The sequence below is a fragment of the Oncorhynchus mykiss genome, chromosome 22, assembly GCF_057628025.1.
Source record: "Oncorhynchus mykiss isolate SJ-2025 chromosome 22, ASM5762802v1, whole genome shotgun sequence".
Taxonomy (NCBI): domain Eukaryota; kingdom Metazoa; phylum Chordata; class Actinopteri; order Salmoniformes; family Salmonidae; genus Oncorhynchus; species Oncorhynchus mykiss.
Genome location: NC_143043.1, coordinates 18726790 through 18745328, shown reverse-complemented (window position 1 = coordinate 18745328; position 18539 = coordinate 18726790). Strand labels below are relative to the sequence as shown.

The window sequence follows — 18539 nt, the reverse complement described above, 5'->3', positions numbered from 1 at the left end:
CAACTACCACAGATACACGGAGCTGCATGCATTTGTTTTGCTTCTTACTTTTCGCAAAAACAATCCTTGTCGTTACCATATTATTACATTGATTCTTCATCCTCTGAGCTTTCGGCCACAGATCGAGCGTGTTCAGCATAGTCAAAGGCAGGTAACTGGATACCCAGCTCGCTCCACTTGTTGACGTTCTTCCTCTTTTCATCATACGTCACCAGGAAGTTCTTGACGTGAAGACAGGGACACTCGATTCCCCGGTAGAGCATCATTGAACCCCACCTCTGCAGGAAGAAATCGACGTGAGTGGACAGTTGGCTTTGTAACATGCACTTACAGTGGATATAGATTGAAATGTTTGAATATCTATTCAGGGATTGACATTAAGGGTTGCCCTATTGCCTTGGGCAAATTAACTAAGCAATCACGCAAGTTGAGCCTGCTCTGAAAACAACCAAACAGAAAGAATTCTAGTAGCCTAAAACTGATCGCTTGGGTTTCTCCCAATTGTTTAAGTGAAAGACAAGACACTTTATGGCAGTCGGACAAGTTGAGCCTGCTCTGAGAATCTTTTACTGATAACAACCAAAATACAATAATTCCAGTACTGATCTTTCTGATTCCTCCCATATGTGTAGGTGTAAGGTAGGCCATATGTGGCTCTCCTGCATGTAAAAAGCAAATGTACATTTTTAGGCAAATCTTCAGGCAACCGAGAAAAAAAACTACTCCTTACTTGCTAGATTGGCAAGTGCCTTTCAAACTTTAACATCAATTGTTGTCTATTATAGGTCAACACCAACGTCTTTCTCTCTTTACAGAATTAGGACAGGGCATAGGCCTACCTGTCCACAGTCTTTGCATGCTATGAAACCATTGGACTCGTAGTCCAGTAGCCTTTTAACAAGTGAGGTGTTTTCTCTTTGAATGAAAAGTTCCCTGCAAAAGAGAGAGAACAGACATGGTTTCAATAATAACTGACATCTGTGGTTGAGGGGCTGTATGCAGACTCAAGGCAAGGATTTTAAAATGTGAATATATCTTTTAGTTTTCTAATGCTAGAACGTGTGTACTACACATCTTTACCAACAACCGTGTACTGTATAGTAGGCTACAAACTTGCACAGGTTGGGTTACTTTGACAAGAGGGCAGCTGTTTGCAGCAGAACATACTTAAATTGGGGTGTTACGTTGACTCTGTGCATATTTTCAATGATTTCAACATCTTCCCCAGAGCAGACTGGTTTGTTGCAGCTTCTACAACTGAACTTCACTTTGGACGGGCTCTCCTTTTTCATTCCTTTCTGCTTCTTCTTGGTTGTTCGCACTCTTTCCTCCATGATCGCCTGAATCTGGAATTCTTTAATCTTGCAACAAACAATTAAAACATCATTTATTTTTTTGACGTTACTCAACTAGGTTTAAGAAATCAAATCTTAAAATATTTCATTTAATATCAAGCTGGCAGTTAAGAGTTGAGAGGAGACTTACCCTCTTTTCATATTCCTCTTGATCTAATTTCTTGACTTTATCGATAGCTTTGCTCATCATCTTCTCACGGTACTCGTTGACACTCTCTCGTTCAGCGACCCCAGAACCCTCCCCTGCCACTAAGGTATAACTACTGTCCTCAGCTCTGCCTCTGCCTCGGGCCTACAAGACACAAACACAGTAAACATGTTCTCATTAAACCATGGCAGTGAGCGCTTGAAGTGAGCGCGGATTGAGTGATACAGTGAGTACATCGTCTGCTAACCAGTGAATACTATTTATTTGGCGCATACCAAAAGAGTTAGCAGACGATACAGAATCTAAGTTCATAGTTCTTAGTTAATAAATGACACTGTGGATATTGACATGTTTTTGGCAAAGCCAGTTAACCTTTAAATTACTGACCTGAATCATAGCGATCTCATTGGTCACAAGCTCATATCGTATCACAAAGTTACATGCTGCTATGTCCAGACCCTCTTCAGCCACTGTTGTTGCAATCAGCAAGTTGATCTCCGCATTCTGAAACTTGTTCAAAACATCCCTTTGTTCTGCCTGAGAAACACAAACGTGGGCAAAATATATATTATTCAATACAATGTAATTAAGCACAACTTTACACAGAAGAGGATGTATATGACAGTGTGCATTAGTCAAACAAAGATGAACCAATTTGATGTAATACTACTGTCATCCACTTTAGTACATTTTCACAGTGAATGTTTTCAAAGTGATCTATTTAAGTATAAAAAGCAGACTTGGCTGACAGCCAGCCTTTGTAAAATGTGAAACCGTGCACTCACAGCGGTCATTGGTTTCACGACACTCTGGCCTCCTCCTCCAATCACATGGCAAGCTTTTACTCCGACCTCCTCGAACTTGGAGTTCTCCTGAACCCATTGAGCTAATGCGATGGCACTGCGACGGGTTTTCGTGAAAATGATCCCTCTAGCCTTTTCTCTAGATGTAAACTCATGCAGGATTTTGGTTCTCAGCTTAGCTAGGCTATTATTTTCATACTGGGGAAGCTTAGCCAACTCCTGCAGTTTCACTTTGCTATCTGCAAGAAAGTAGATTTTGAAGAAAGCCGTGAAAAATAAACTCCCAGATATCTATGTAGGGCTACATTACAATGTACTCAAAACATTAGATGTACAGTAAGCTACCTTTAAAGAGTGTGAAAAGGAATCGCTCTGTATCAGTCTTAATGATGGCCTCCTCGTCCTCTGGGGCCACTTTCTTCTTCAGCTCCTCGTCAAAGTATTTGTCCAGGAAGCTGAAGGCATCCCACATGCGGATGGTTTTGCCTAGGTACAGGGCCTCGTTGTACTGCCGTAGATGCTCAGCACAAACTCGCACTTTTTGATTCTCCTCTTTTGCAGCTGTAGGAAAACATCGATAGTTGCTTAGGAACATACACTGAACAAAAATACACTGCTCAAAAAAATAAAGGGAACACTTAAACAACACAATGTAACTCCAAGTCAATCACACTTCTGTGAAATCAAACTGTCCACTTAGGAAGCAACACTGATTGACAATACATTTCACATGCTGTTGTGCAAATGGAATAGACAACAGGTGGAAATTATAGGCAATTAGCAAGACACCCCCAATAAAGGAGTGGTTCTGCAGGTGGTGACCACAGACCACTTCTCAGTTCCTATGCTTCATGGCTGATGTTTTGGTCACTTTTGAATGCTGGCGGTGCTTTCACTCTAGTGGTAGCATGAGACGGAGTCTACAACCCATACAAGTGGCTCAGGTAGTGCAGCTCATCCAGGATGGCACATCAATGCGAGCTGTGGCAAGAAGGTTTGCTGTGTCTGTCAGCGTAGTGTCCAGAGCATGGAGGCGCTACCAGGAGACAGGCCAGTACATCAGGAGACGTGGAGGAGGCCGTAGGAGGGCAACAACCCAGCAGCAGGACCGCTACCTCCGCCTTTGTGCAAGGAGGAGCAGGAGGAGCACTGCCAGAGCCCTGCAAAATGACCTCCAGCAGGCCACAAATGTGCATGTGTCTGCTCAAACAGTCAGAAACAGACTCCATGAGGGTGGTATGAGGGCCCAACGTCCACAGGTGAGGGTTGTGCTTACAGCCCAACACCGTGCAGGACGTTTGGCATTTGCCAGAGAACACCAAGAGTGGCAAATTCGCCACTGGCGCCCTGTGCTCTTCACAGATGAAAGCAGGTTCACACTGAGCACATGTGACAGACATGACAGAGTCTGGAGACGCCGTGGAGAACGTTCTGCTGCCTGCAACATCCTCCAGCATGACCGGTTTGGCGGTGGGTCAGTCATGGTGTGGGGTGGCATTTCTTTTGGGGGGCCATTTCTTTTGGGGGGCACACTCCTCCATGTGCTCGCCAGAGGTAGCCTGACTGCCATTAGGTACCGAGATGAGATCCTCAGAACACTTGTGAGACCATATGCTGGTGCGGTTGGCCCTGGGTTCCTCCTAATGCAAGACAATGCTAGACCTCATGTGGCTGGAGTGTGTCAGCAGTTCCTGCAAGAGGAAGGCATTGAAGCTATGGACTGGCCCGCCCGTTCCCCAGACCTGAATCCAATTGAGCACATCTGGGACATCATGTCTCGCTCCATCCAATAACGCCACGTTGCACCACAGACTGTCCAGGAGTTGGCGAATGCTTTAGTCCAGATCTGGGAGGAGATCCCTCAGGAGACCATCCGCCACCTCATCAGGAGCATGCCCAGGCGTTGTAGGGAGGTCATACAGGCACGTGGAGGCCACACACACTACTGAGCCTCATTTTGACTTGTTTTAAGGACATTACATCAAAGTTGGATCAGCCTGTAGTGTGGTTTTCCACTTTAATTTTGAGTGTGACTCCAAATCCAGACCTCCATGGGTTGATAAATTTGATTTCCATTGATTTTGTGATTTTGTTGTCAGCACATTCAACTATGTAGAGAAAAATGTATTTAATAAGAATATTTCATTCATTCAGATCTAGGATGTGTTATTTTAGTGTTCCTTTTATTTTTTGAGCAGTGTATAAATGCAACATGCAACAATTTCAAATATTTTACTGAGTTACAGTTCATATAAGCAAATCAGTCAGTTTAAATAAATAAATTAGGCCCTAATCTATAGATTTCACGACTGGGAATACAGATATGTATCTGTTAGTCACAGATACCTTAAAAAAGGTTGTGGATCAGAAATCTAGTCAGTATCTGGTGTGACCACCCTTTGCCTCATGTAGTGCGACACATCTCCTTCGCATAGAGTTGATCAGGCTGTTGATTGTGGCCTGTGGAATGTTGTCCCACTCCTCTTCAATGGCTGTGCGAAGTTTCTGGATATTCTGGGAACTGGAACACACTGTCGTACAAGTCGATCCAGAGCATCCCAAACTTGCTCAATGTGTGTCTTGTGAGAATGCTGGGCATGGAAGAACTATAACATTTTATGCTTCCAAGAATTGTGTCCTTGCGACATGGGATGTGGATTATCATGATGAAACATGAGTTAATGGCGGTGGAAGAATGGCACGACAATGGGCCTCAGGATCTCGTTACGGCGCAGAACTGCAGTCAGGTCAAGACCCTGGTGAGGACGACGAGCCAGCAGATGAGCTTCCCTGAGATGGTTTCTGACAGTTTGTGCAGAAATTCTTTGGTTGTACAAACTCACAGTTTCATCAGCTGTCCGGCTGGCTGGTTTCAAACGCAGGCAAAGAAGCCGGCTGTGGAGGTCATGGACTGACGTAGTTACACGTGGTCGGCAGTTGTGAGATCGGTTGGACGTACTGACAAATTCTCTAAAACAACGTTTTAAGGTAGAGACATTAACATTGAATTCTCTGGCAACAGCTCTGGTGGACATTCCTGCAGTCAGCATGCCAATTGTATGCTCCCTCAAAACTTGAGACATCTGTGGCATTGTGGTTGTGTGACAAAAATGCTAATTTTAAGTGGCCTTTTATTGTCCACAGCACAAGGTGCACCTGTGTAATGATCATGCTGTTTAATCCGCTTCTTGATATGCCACACCTGTCAGGTGGATGGACTGTCTTGGCATCGGAGAAATGGGATCTTTCTGGGATCTTTTATTTCAGCTCATGAAACATGGGACCGACACTTTACATGCTGCATTTATATTTTTGTTCAGTATACTGTTGGGGTATAACAGGGTGTCTATTTATTCAGCTATGACACTTGGTATAGAGAATGGTTGAAATATATTTAGGTTACGCCTCTTATTAGTAGCCCTCCAGTACAAAAGAACATGAAAATAAATGTGTTCCCTCACCATTTTGTTCTTTCTGGACCACCCACTGCTCATAGTTCTGGGTGCCTAGGTCACAGGTAGGGTTCAGTTCAGCATGGATGTGAATGGCATTCATGACTCCTTTGAGAACATCGCCAAAGGGATCCTGACAAGAGATAATTAAACAGATGTAAGCACATAAATACATTTACACACTTCAAAAACTCAGGATGATGTATATATATTATTTCATGAAAATCCACATCTCTCTCTACTGGGAATAAAATGATTATTCTTTTTTTTAAAGAGTACCTCTTTTCTCTCTTCGGCAGTGGCAATTTTTTTGTGCGGTTCTTTTTTGTTTTCCCCAAGGTTCCCCGTCATTATTTTGTATGCGTCCAAGTTTGCGCAGATCTACAATAGACAGAACATGAATTGAACCAATGAGCAAAAACATCAAAAACAAATACCATGAGGTTTTATTAGAAACCACCTGTCCTCTGTAATACAGTCACAAAGCTTAGCAATGCAATACTGTACTTCCAAAGTAGTGTTCTATTAATCAATCACACAGTATATTCAGTGGTGGAAAAAGTACCCAATTGTCATACTTAAGTAAAAGTAAAGATACCTTAGTAGAAAATGACTCAAGACAGCATTTACAAACGAAGCACATATGTTTAGTGAGTCCGCCAGATCAGAGGCAGTAGGGATGACCGGGGATGGTCTCTTAATAAGTGTATGAATTGGACCATTTTCCTGTCCTGCTAAGCATTCAAAATATAAAGAGTACTTTTGGCTGCCAGGGAAGATGTATGGAGTAAAAAGCACAAGAATGGAGTAGAAGTTGTCAAAAATATAAATAGTAAAGTACAGACACCCCCAAAAAAACAACTTAAGTAAAAAATACTTTAAAGTACTTCCTAAGTACTTTACACCACTGAGTATATTCAAATAAAATAACAATAACATTACTTTGCATCACCACTTCAGTGTGACCCATTGAGAGTTAAAACCAAAAGCTGTTTCCAATTCTTTCCTGTGTGGTGAAACAAGTTTTTATTTAACCTTTATTTAACTAGGCAAGTCATTAAGAACAAATTCTTATTTACAATGACGGCCTACCCCGACCAAACGAGGACGACGCTGGGCCAATTGTGCGCCGCGCGAAGGGGCTCCCAATCACGGCCTGGTTGTGATCCAGCCTAGATTTGAACCAGGGTGTCTGTAGTGACGCCTCTAGCACTGAGATGCAGTGCCTTAGACCGCTGCGCCACTCAGGAGCCCAACGTAGGCATGGTTAAAAAAGGCATGGTGAGGTTTACGGCTGCCTGGAGTGCGGAGGCCATGTGGAACATTGGAAACAGCTTGGCTGAGCAGGGGTGAGCACTTAGCAGAGTAGTAACTGAATGAGGGAGGGACAAAGGGCGGGTGGGGCTTGACAGGGAGGGAGGAAAGTGCTTAATGAAAGAGGAAGGGCAAGAATGAGAATGACGAGGGTGTGTGTCTAGAGAGAGAGAGAATGAGAAAGAGGGAGAGAGAAAAAAAAGATGTAGCCTAGTAGTAGTGTATAGTATTTACTCGTAGAATGTGCTCTTCTGCTTTTTCAATTTTCTTGGCTCCCCCGACGCCGGGTGAGGCGGTCAAGCCTAGGATCTGTGGGATGGCCACTGTATCCTTCTGCTCTTTCTTTAACTTGGCGTTCTTGTGCTTCTGCTTGAGGTAGCGGATCATGATGTGGTTATAGACTCCTCCCTTCTGTGTGTGGTGGCACTCATCGATCACAATTAGTGACAAATCTACACGGCGGAAATGCGGAGCAAAGACACTCAATGTGATTGTTGGAAGACAAAATGAAACATATTGGTTTAACGTAAGAACGTGTCATATAATGGATATAGGAGACAGCTGGAGTACATTTCACCAAATTGCAAACGTTCCTGCTGTGACTCATTCAACAATCTAAAACCGTCTGACCCTCATAGACCGTAGAAAAGCTTCCGCCCAGGCCAGATCGGTCTGCTGATCATTTTGTCTCCTCCTCCATTACATTGTGCCGTGGGTCTGGTTACATTGCTGTAGGGCTCTTAGGAACAATATTTGGCTCTAGCTTTACTACCTGATTTCAACAGTCCCTTTGTTTTGTCTCCCATAATGCTAGTGCTGTAAATATACTTAAGTGGCTTATTGACACCCACAAATTACACACTCCCTGGTGTGGCTCGATGTCTGAGGCCCTCACACACTAACCACTACTTTTCTAGGAAGTCTGCGATGCATTTTCCACCACACTGCCTGACTGCTGTGTCGCTAGAGTCCATTTCTCAGAAAGGTTTAAATGTGTATTTCACAGCACTGGGAGACGTGTGACGAGGTATGAACATCCACAAATACAACTTCAAAACAGAAGTGCTATAATTCCCATCCCCAGAGGGCATAAGAGTCTGGAGTGGAACATTCAGTCTGATGCAGTGACAGAGGCTCTCATGTGAATTTGATCAGCCACACACTGATGGCTTGAACAGACGTGTGGCCTGGAAAGCACCAGAAGAAGAAAAAAAATCTAACCCTCTCAGGCGTTTCAACAAACAGCATATGTTACACCGAGGGAAATTCCACCTTGGACTGGCGAGTGCCAGCAAGAGCAAGCAGGAGAGCCGGAAGCAACTGACTGACAAGAACCTGTCAAATTAATTCTCAGAGGAGACACGTCCTGTTTACTTTCCAATTCGAAACCTCGCTAACGTCCATAGCTGTGGCCAGCAAGCTGACTTTGGACTAAGGCGGAGATAAAAACCCACGGTCAAAGTTTTACATAAACATGCCTAGCTTACTGCAGATACGTTTCCCATTAACATTACTCCCATCCCAGATTTAGTGATTAGGAAACTCAATTCAAGAAAATGATGCCGAACCTGAAAGTTTAATCCCATCGTCATCTCCACTGTGAGCCCTTTCCAAGTAGTTCTCCAGAAGCTGGGCTGTACAGATGACAATATCGTTTTTCTGGACAATGTCTGTGAAGGAGATTTTGAGCTGGGAGTCCCCACTGACCCTCTCAACTTTGTATTTGTTTTTAAGGAACTTCCAGAACTCTGTGGAGTAATGCTGCTCGACCAGGGGCACCTGAAGGAGAACATATCATTATTAGAAAGACTAGAGGTTACTCACATTCAATATGTGAGGGTCTGCCTCTAAAAAGAAAGCTATACTGTATTTCTCACTGTCAGTATGCACTTAGCTGGTGCATATGCACAGTTCTTTATGTTTGAAAGTACAACAACTTATGAACAGAGTTCATTTTTAAAAATGGTTTAGACTGACAAATTGGACGTGTGTTACAATAATGCGTGCATACAAGATGACATATTCAGTGTTTTTGAGTTTGTGGAGGTACTCACTTTCCTGCCAAAAACAGTACTAGAAAAGTGATTTCTACTTCAATGAAGATGCATATCATGTTGTGTGTTTTATTTAATTAATTTCTCAAATTGGATCGGGATGTACATTTTAGATGCTGAGAAAAAGAACACTAAGTAACTCCATAACACAGTCACACTTGTAGGGGTGTGCATCGTTTATAAGCAGTGCTCGACTTGGGCAGGAGCTCACTGGAGCTGAGTACAGGGACCTACATTTTTCTACTGCTGGACTTCATGCACCTCATATAATATTAGCTCAAAAGTATTGTGAAGCTCCTGCACTTAAATATTAACAGTACCGGCACCCAAAATGAGTACCCGCATACCCTACATGTGAACCGTGCTAGATGTGATATGACAATGTTTTTTCCAATATAGAAAAAGAACATGGGAATGTCTGTGCCAAACTGAAATGTTGTAAAGTGGTGTATTCTATTACTCTTAAAGTTCATTATTTGTGAAGAGTAGAGACTGTCACGCCCAGTACTGTACTGTGCTAGCAGCTTTCTTTGTGATCTCTATAGGCCTTGCTACAGTGTGTTACAATACACACACATACAGTACAGACAGGTTGTGTGCATGGGAATATTGTATGGGAAACTGGAGTACCTTGTTAACCAAGACGACCACTTTCCCTGGTCGGCCCTCTTTCCTCCTGCTGTCCAGATGTTCTTTGGTAATATAGACAGCAACTCTGGTTTTACCACTTCCTGTCGGGAGGCATATGATGATGTTTTTTCCCTCCAAGGCGGGCCTGGCCACGTCCATCTGATAATCTCGAAGAACAATGACAGCTTTTGGGGGGCTTTCAGCAGCAGGGGCAATACAGCCTGTTAGAGCAGAGGAGCGAGGTTCAGATCAAAATTGTTGTCCACATCAGCACCCTGAAAATCCTTCTTTATCTCCCCTACACCTACATTGATTGAAGTGGATTTAACAAGTGACATATAAAAGGGATCATAGCTTTCACCTGGATTCACCTGGTCAGTCTATGTTATGGGAAAAGCAGGTGTGCTTCCATGTATAACTACAAGGAAAACATTTTAATCTCCCTACGCATACATTGTATGTTAGAGGTTTTGTCTCAAGTAGCATTATTAAATTGGACTCCGGCAACAAAAACCAACGGAGAGATATGGTGTCCTAAACTCAACAGGAAATAGACAGTGACAGTGAACGTTGTGGTCTCCTGGTCTTTTATCAGCAAATCCCAGACTTATTAGAGAGGAGATTCCACCATGGTTAATGCCATGTCAATAAGATATGAATCCCACACAGAGTGTTTTTCCGCCTGATGGAGAAAGCAGAATGCAATATACTGTATTTTAATGAAGTACTCCCAATGTCTTCTTTAAGCCGCAGAGCACACATGCAACTGGTTTATGGAAACGCACCATATCCCCATATGTATTGGATCTGCTCACATCAGGCATTCTGCCCAACTTCCAGAGTAGCTAAATAAATAAAAAATCCCCAACATGTGGCTGAATATGGTGACTCACGGTCTCGATGGCAGAGTAATGTAAGCAAGATTGAGAGTAACTCAAACTAAAGGCAATACAAACAGGCACACAGTGGTGTCATCAGAGGCTGGTTTGAGTGACAGGAGCTGTCAGCGTCGGTGTGTTAGGCTTCACCTGGCCGAGGCCTCCTGCTGGCTCATCTGCCACGTAACATTGACGTCCCATGACTCATCACTCCGCATCATCATCATGATGTCACAGACCCCTTGTGGTGGAATCATGGCATAAATATCAATTGGCTGATTTATAAAAAGCCTATTAAAGTGAACTAATCAGTCACCTTGTTTTATGTGAGGTGAGAAAACTAAAAGTGTTGCCTCTAAAAGGGCAAATTCCTTCATACTTAAATTGATTTCAAGCGTGTGAAACATGTGGCAACCCAAGGCATCACTGTCTAACATACAGTACCAGTACCTACTCATTCCAGGGTTTTTCTTTATTTGACTATGTCTTACATTGTAGAATAGTAGTGAAGAAATATGAAATAAATATGGAACCAAAAAAAAGTGTTAAATCAAAATAGATTTTAGATTTTATATTCTTCAAAGTAGCCACCCTTTGCCTTGATGACAGCTTTGCGCACTCTTGGCATATTACTGAATCATAACCATGTAACAACATCCAACTCTTCCTTTAGTCCCTATATGGACTCTAAATAGCATGTGTTTGTAATTGGGAGCTTTGGCTATGCTCCGTCCTCTTTAACCTGTGTGGCTTGTCACGATACACATGGAACATACTCTCTGAGCCAAATAGGATAGGCTCTAGGGTACTCTTCCATTCAAACTTGTCTCTCATTCCATTTCTCTCTCACCCAAACTATGGATTCTCCTCCAAATGGAAAAACCAATAGAAAGTTCCTTTCATTCTATCATATTCAAAAAGGTTAACTAAAGTACAAGCAACAATGCTTATTATACCTTTACTATAATTACAAATGAATCTAATTATTTTTAGGGATCTGTATTATTCATCAGCGCAACACCTGGTTCGGAAATGCGATTGGTCGAGGTCCTGACAGATATTATGGAATGTTTTAAACCCATAAAACAATGAGAGCTTTCAGAGAATGTCACGAGGACATGATGCAACGTAAGACTAACATCACAGCAGGTTGAGAAGAAACAACAACAATAACTTTTCAGGAAATTTGACTGAGTGAGGAACTTGAGGTAAACGTATGAACGGAATAGCAGACCGGATTTCATTGCACATTTGGCCTTCATTTGAGCAAGCTTTGCAAGCGCCCTCTCCTTCTCCTATATAGTTCCAGCATTCAATCACTCATTCCCAAAAGTGTTCAACTGATTCCACCATTATCGTTTCAAGATTAATGCTAAAGGACAAAGTACAAGTGCTGCTGACTTAATCCAAAACTGCAGACTAGAGTGAGGGATGGCCCTTCAAGTGTGACTTTGATGGTTCCCCATTTTGTACATGGTGGAGGAGTACAGTAGGACTATATTTGTGATTGTCTGATGACTCGCAATAGTTCAAAATGTTTTAAAAAGAGCCTATGCTATGAATCTAACATATAATCCAACTGCATTATTTTCTAAGGTAATGTCAGATACAGTTTCTAACTTTTGTTCAAAGAATGATTAGGGGTTGAGCTATTTTCCAAAAATTGCCGCATATGAAACAGAACAGGACAAGGTGAATTAAATATTACCTGACATTGAGAGATCCAAGCTATTTTCCGGTTTCCCATTTTCCATTGGTTCTTCTGTGCCACTATATAGGTCTAAAAAGATCAAACAATAATTATTTACACAACTGGTGTGTTAATAATTTTCAAAGGTTAAAGTCATCCATCTCAATGTGATATTTTCAGCTTAATGTGTTAACATTTGTTTACACAGATTTTGTACTGCACAAAATATAAATGCAACATGTAAAGTGTTGGTCACATGTTTAATGAGCTGAAATAAAAGATCCCAGATATTTTCCACACGCACAAAAAGCTTATTTGTCTCTAATTTTGTTTTGTTGTAAAGCATTTCTCCTTTACCAAGATAATCCATCCACCTGACAGATGCGGCATATCAAGAAGCTGATTAAACAGTATGATCATTACACAGGTGCACCTTGTGCTGGGGACAATAAAAGGCCACTCTAAAATGTGCAGTTTTGTCACACAACACAATGACACAGATGTCTCAAGTTGAGGGAGCATGCTGACTGCAGGAATGTCCACCAGAGCTGTTGCCAGAGAATTTAATGTTAATTTCTCTACCATAAGCCACCTCCAACGTCATTTTAGAGAATTTGGCAGTATGTCCAACCGGCCTCACAAGCACATGTAACCATGCCAGCCCAGGACCGCCACATCTGGCTTCTTCACCTGCAGTATCATCTGAGACCAGCCACCTGGACAGCTGATGAAACTGAGAAGTATTTCTGTCTGTAATAAAGCCCTTTTGTGAGGAAAAACTCTTTCTGATTGGCTGGGCCTGGCTCCCAAGTGAGTGGGCCTATGCCCTTGCAGGCCCACCCATGGCTGCACCCTAGCCCAGTCATGTGAAATCCATAAATTAGGGCATAATTTATTTATTTCAATTGATTGATTTCCTTCTATGCTTCCTTGCATGTTGTGTTTATATTTTTGTTCAGTATAAATACTGTACAGTTGAAGTCGGAAGTTTACATACATCGTAGCCAAATACATTTGAACTCAGTTTTTCACAATTCCTGACACTTAATCCTAGTAAAAATTCCCCGTCTTAGGTCAGTTAGGATCACCACTTTATTTTAAGAATGTGAAATGTTAGAATAATAGTAGTTTGTAAAACAAGAAATGTGTGGAGTGGTTGAAAAACTAGTTTTAATGACTCCAACCTAAGCGTATGTAAACTTCCGACTTCAACTGAATTTACTGCTTTGAACTAGTACTGCTTCAGTGTTTCAAAAATGTGTCTCCAATGCATCTTCCTCTAGCACTCTACTTATTTATCCTTAAAGGTTGAATATCCAACCGGGGCCCGTGTTCATAAAGCGTCTCAGAGGAGGAGTGCTGACCTATGAACAGGCGTGTCGCCCGTGTCCATTAATTATAATCTAAAATGCAAAACTGACCCCAGATCAGCACTCCTACTACGAGACGCTTTATGAACAAAAGGCCCAGCACTACAACCTTGACTCTCATGATCAATGCTGTAAAGGTCAGTAAAAGGGTATGACTGTGTTATATTGCACCTGCAATTTCTGAGTCAGCCTCTGAAGGTTCATCCAGATGCATGCTGGTCACACTGCTATCCAATGTCTCCTGCTCTGGGAGAAAAGATTTCCCCGCTGCTTCTACAGGACCCTCCTCCACCATTGGATCCACATTCCCTGGAGCTTCATTCACAGCCATCAGGACACCTGGCTCATCTGGTGTATTGGTCATGTTATAAATTATATCACAATGAGAAAAAGACAGGGATAGGCTAGTCAATATTTACAACTTATTCAAAGCTACTATTCAAGTTCAAAGGAGCATGGCTAGCATGAAGGACAATGTATGGGCAATCTATACATTCTTACCTATCAAGTTATCACCAGGTGACTCCCCTGTCAATTCTTTACACAGGTCATTGTGTTCAGTGACCTGTAAGGCCTTCAAGAAGGTGGAGAACCATCCGGGCGGGAATCTCACGATTCTCCTGAGCAGTTCACGAGCACCACCCATATTTCCTCGGTTTTGACATTCAGCTAAAATCTAAAACAGAAATAGAATGGGTTAAAAATAGGCTAATGTAAGCGTTATGTACTCGCATCAAAGCTGCAGTGCAGTTAGTGGCATTAGTCTGCCCTCATCTGGTCCAGAGATATATTACATAAATACACTAAGCGGACAGTTTATTAGGTACACCCATCTAGTGCCCCCAGAACAGCGTGAATTCTTCGGGACAGTAAAACATTGCTGAATTCTCATCAAGGGATGTAACGTGTGCTAGGAAAACATTCCCCACACCATTACGCCACCAGTCTGTACCATTGACAACAGGCAGGATGGGGCCATGGACTCATGCTGCTTAGCCAAATCCTGACTGCCATCAGCATGACATAACAGGAACCGGGTTTCCTTGGACCAGGCAATCTTTTTCCACTCCTCAACTGTCCAGTGTTGGTGATAGCTGCCCACGCTTCTTGTTTTTAGTCGATTCCGGTGTGGTCGTCTGCTGCAATAGCCCACCCGTGAAGGACCCACGCGTTGTGCATTCAGAGATGCCGTTCTGTACACCGTTGTACACTGCACCATTATTTGCCTGTTTGGGGTCCGCATGTCATCTTGACGATTTTTTGACATTCCCTTTCTGGCACTGACAAATATACCACGCTCAAAAATGATTTTCTCTGATTGTCTATGCTATTAAAATGTGGGTGAAAAGGGAAACAAATAATACATTCTGAGTTTTTGGGAGGCGAAGGACACGGTCTACCAGTGTCCTAGCTAGCTGTGTTACCGGTGTCCTCCCGGTGGGAGCGAAGGACACTGTGTGTTAGCTAGCTAGCTAGATAGTTATCTCTAGAAGGACTCTGGTACACAGCTCAACAAGGTCTCACTGCAGAATTAGACATTCATCCACATTCTCCAAAAGTCAAATTTCAAAGTGTTTTTGTTGCTCCTGCTGCTCTGTATCATTTAATTTCTCCTTAAGGTCAAATTGATTTTTTTTAAATTCCAAAACACTAATATAAAAATTAAAACCAGTGTCCACGACTGGGATCGAACACGAAACCTTCTGATCCAGAGTCATGGGATTGTTGCTCCTGCTGCACTCTATCGTTTCCATTTCTCAAAATGTCAAATTTTAAGGGTTAAATTGAGGCACTCATTCCGAATGGTTACGGTAAGGGTCAAAGTCTGGGATAGGGTTAAAACATTAAAACAAACCTTTGGACCAGAGCCATGGGATTATGTCCATCCACCACCCCCACCCATAACACTCTTGGCACAGAATCCCCCTGCATGTTTTGTTGTTGTTTATGTGTGACTGGAGCTGCGCTGACTGACTCCCACCAAACCTCACCCTTTCTCGCCTTCACATGAGAGATTAATATCACCTCCAGCTCATGGCTTCAGCCAATCGGACCAATAGCCATATGTCGCACCCCTGTCTGTGCATGCTCTAGCCATGCAGTCTCTCTAGGCCCGGATTGGCTTTGCAAATCATACTTTACAAATATCTATTCGGACCTGTGTATTTATCTCGTGTATCGCATATTTATTATACATCTGTTTCTGTTCATTACAGAACCACACCCATGTATATGTAACAGTATAGACTTTACGCCGCAGCCCTTGCAGAGCAAGGGGAACCACTACTTCAAGGTCTCAGAGCAAGTGACGTCACCGATTGAAACGCCACTAGCGCGCATCACCGCTAACTAACTAGCCATTTTACATCGGCTACATATATACACATTTACATACCCATGTACATAACCATGTTCATCTTCTCCTGTGTGTGAGTAAAGTTCATGTGTGTGTTAACTCTTAGTCTGATTTATTCCCCTCTAACCAAGGGGTGTCAGTGAGTCACAAACCAGTAAAATACATAGAGCGGGGTCGCTCTCTTTCAACTCTAGCAAAACCTAAGCCTACTTGATGGTAATTGTGCTCACTGTTGCCCCTAGGGTCAGGTTTTGAAGGAATTTCCAAACATCGATAGACGTCTAATTTCGATGTCAATCTTGAACGACCTGAATGGGTAGCTAGTTAAAAACGCAGATCATACTGTTATTTCCTTTTTGACCCACATTTTAAATCGCACAGACAATCAGGGGATATCCAGAATATTGCCATGCAGGAATGCCCTGGTTGCGAGCCGAAATTGCACCCTTCTTGTACATTTAGGTCATCATTAATAATCTGATTTAATGAGAGTTAAAAAATAAATTAAAAAACGTTTTTTATTTAACCAGGCAAGTCAGTTATGAACAAATTCATATTTACAATGATGGCCTACCCCGGCCAAACCCGGATGACGCACATACAACTACTTACAATTTCACGGTCCTCTGCGGTGAGAATACCTTTAGAAAAACAGTCCCAGCAAACATCAGTAGTCTTCATCCCCAAAAGCCTTGGCGACAGAAGTTCAATTAGTCTGACGCAGTTGTCATTCTCTGCCTCCAGAGCAGGACATGGAGGGCTATCCTCCACGTAGGTGGCAGCATGTTTACAACCCCCAGCTGACAGTGCATCCACAAACTCCCTGAACCAACCTTTCGGAAGTGGCCGGATCCTGATGATTGTATCAATAAGTAGATCCACTGCCTTTAGATTGCTCTCTTTTCTCGCCTTAGTTCGGATCAAGTCCTTGTTGTCATTGTCTAAGAAGTTCAGGTGATCCAGTACAAACTCGATTTCAATGAGTTTCCGCAGCCTAGGTCTGAAGTCCTCAATCAGACTGATGTTGGTGGTGTTATCTTTGTCAGCGGCCATCGATCAGGTTGATCAGAGATATACACGAAATGCCTGGTCACATCGAAGTCCTGAGTCACGTAGAAAAGCACACGGAAGAGTAGGCTAACTGCAGTGCAAATAGTTAAATCAACATGAGTCAATCGAGATTCTATTCCCGTCAATGCAAGCACTTTCAGTTTCGTTTCTCCCTCTTCAATCTGGTTTCCACCAGTTACCACAGCCACAAAGTCAAAATATTAATGAAAACTAAAATTAGCTATTTGGTCTTATTTTAAGGTTAGAGTTAGGCATAAGTTAAGCAGTGTGGTTAGGTTTAAAATAACATTTTAAGAAGATACATTGTAGAAATAGGCGAGGTTTATTATTTTTTTTAATATATTTTTTATTAACAACAAATCAATACAGGAAGTACATGTGGGAACACAATGGACAATTGGGCTAGGAGCGGGGCTAGGGGGTACAACATCACATTACACCTTAAGGGACATACATACACTTATAATTGTAACAGCTTTTTTGTTAGTAGAGTATTTAATTGTCTTAAAATACAGTTCAATTTCTTTTTGTAAGGTAAGATTTTTTTTTTTGCAAGGTAAGAAAATGTGTTTTTTTATTTGTAAATTTACACTTGTGAATATGAAATTTGGCCAAAATAATTATGAAATTAATTACATAAAAATGTTTCAGCTTATTTCTATCGTAGGTAAAGATTCCAAGCAGTACATCCCTCCATAGGCGAGGTTTATTACTTTGTGGCTGTGGAAACTAGTGACGACACTGCAGTCTCGAGGAAGCACTGCCATATAATTGCCTACCACTAGAGCAATGTATTGATAAAAAAAAAACGAGCTGTTGACTACTAAACTTCCAATAAATGGAACGATTGAGGAACACCGGTGTGAATCCACCTATGGATTCAGGGACCAATCAAAATACAAAACAAACCAGCCCGGTCTCAGAGCGTTTCGTATTATTCTATTCATAAATCTCAGACACTTGATTTAGTATGATATAATGTTTGGTATGGTTAAGTAAAAATGATGGGTGGGTATATATCGCAAACATCTAGCAACCCAAAGGTTTTGAGTTAAATTTTCATCATGGACAACTTTAGAATTTTAGCTAATTCAACTACTTACTACTTTTTAGCTACTTTGTGCCTACTTAGCATGTTAGCTAACCCTAACCTTAACCCTTCCACTAACCTTAACTCTTTAACCTAACTCCTAAACCCCTAGCCTAGCTAATGTTAGCGAGCTAACTAATGTTAGCCACCTAGCTAGAATTTGTAACATATCATACGTTTCAAGATCATACGGGGTTCAAGATGAACAACTCATGGTATAATTCTAGGAACAAACAGGAACTCAAGTCATTTTGTTCACCCAACCTAGAATACCTCACAATTAAATGCCGACCATATTAGCTCCCAAGAGAATTCTCCTCCTCCTCGC

At 42.1% G+C, this 18539-nt stretch overlaps 1 protein-coding gene across 1 annotated transcript; it reads right to left on the bottom strand.

Moving 5' to 3' along the window:
* Positions 1 to 23: 23 nt before the first annotated feature.
* ifih1 (interferon induced with helicase C domain 1) lies at positions 24 to 17152 on the bottom strand. The gene is given in 16 exon segments (NM_001195179.1): positions 24 to 278; positions 840 to 933; positions 1168 to 1361; positions 1486 to 1647; positions 1891 to 2040; positions 2289 to 2545; positions 2652 to 2867; positions 5768 to 5891; positions 6038 to 6139; positions 7307 to 7524; positions 8641 to 8851; positions 9757 to 9977; positions 12343 to 12414; positions 13866 to 14042; positions 14196 to 14370; positions 16663 to 17152. Coding segments are annotated over 16 exon segments (3009 nt in total). The 5' UTR covers positions 17104 to 17152; the 3' UTR covers positions 24 to 83.
* Positions 17153 to 18539: the final 1387 nt, after the last annotated feature.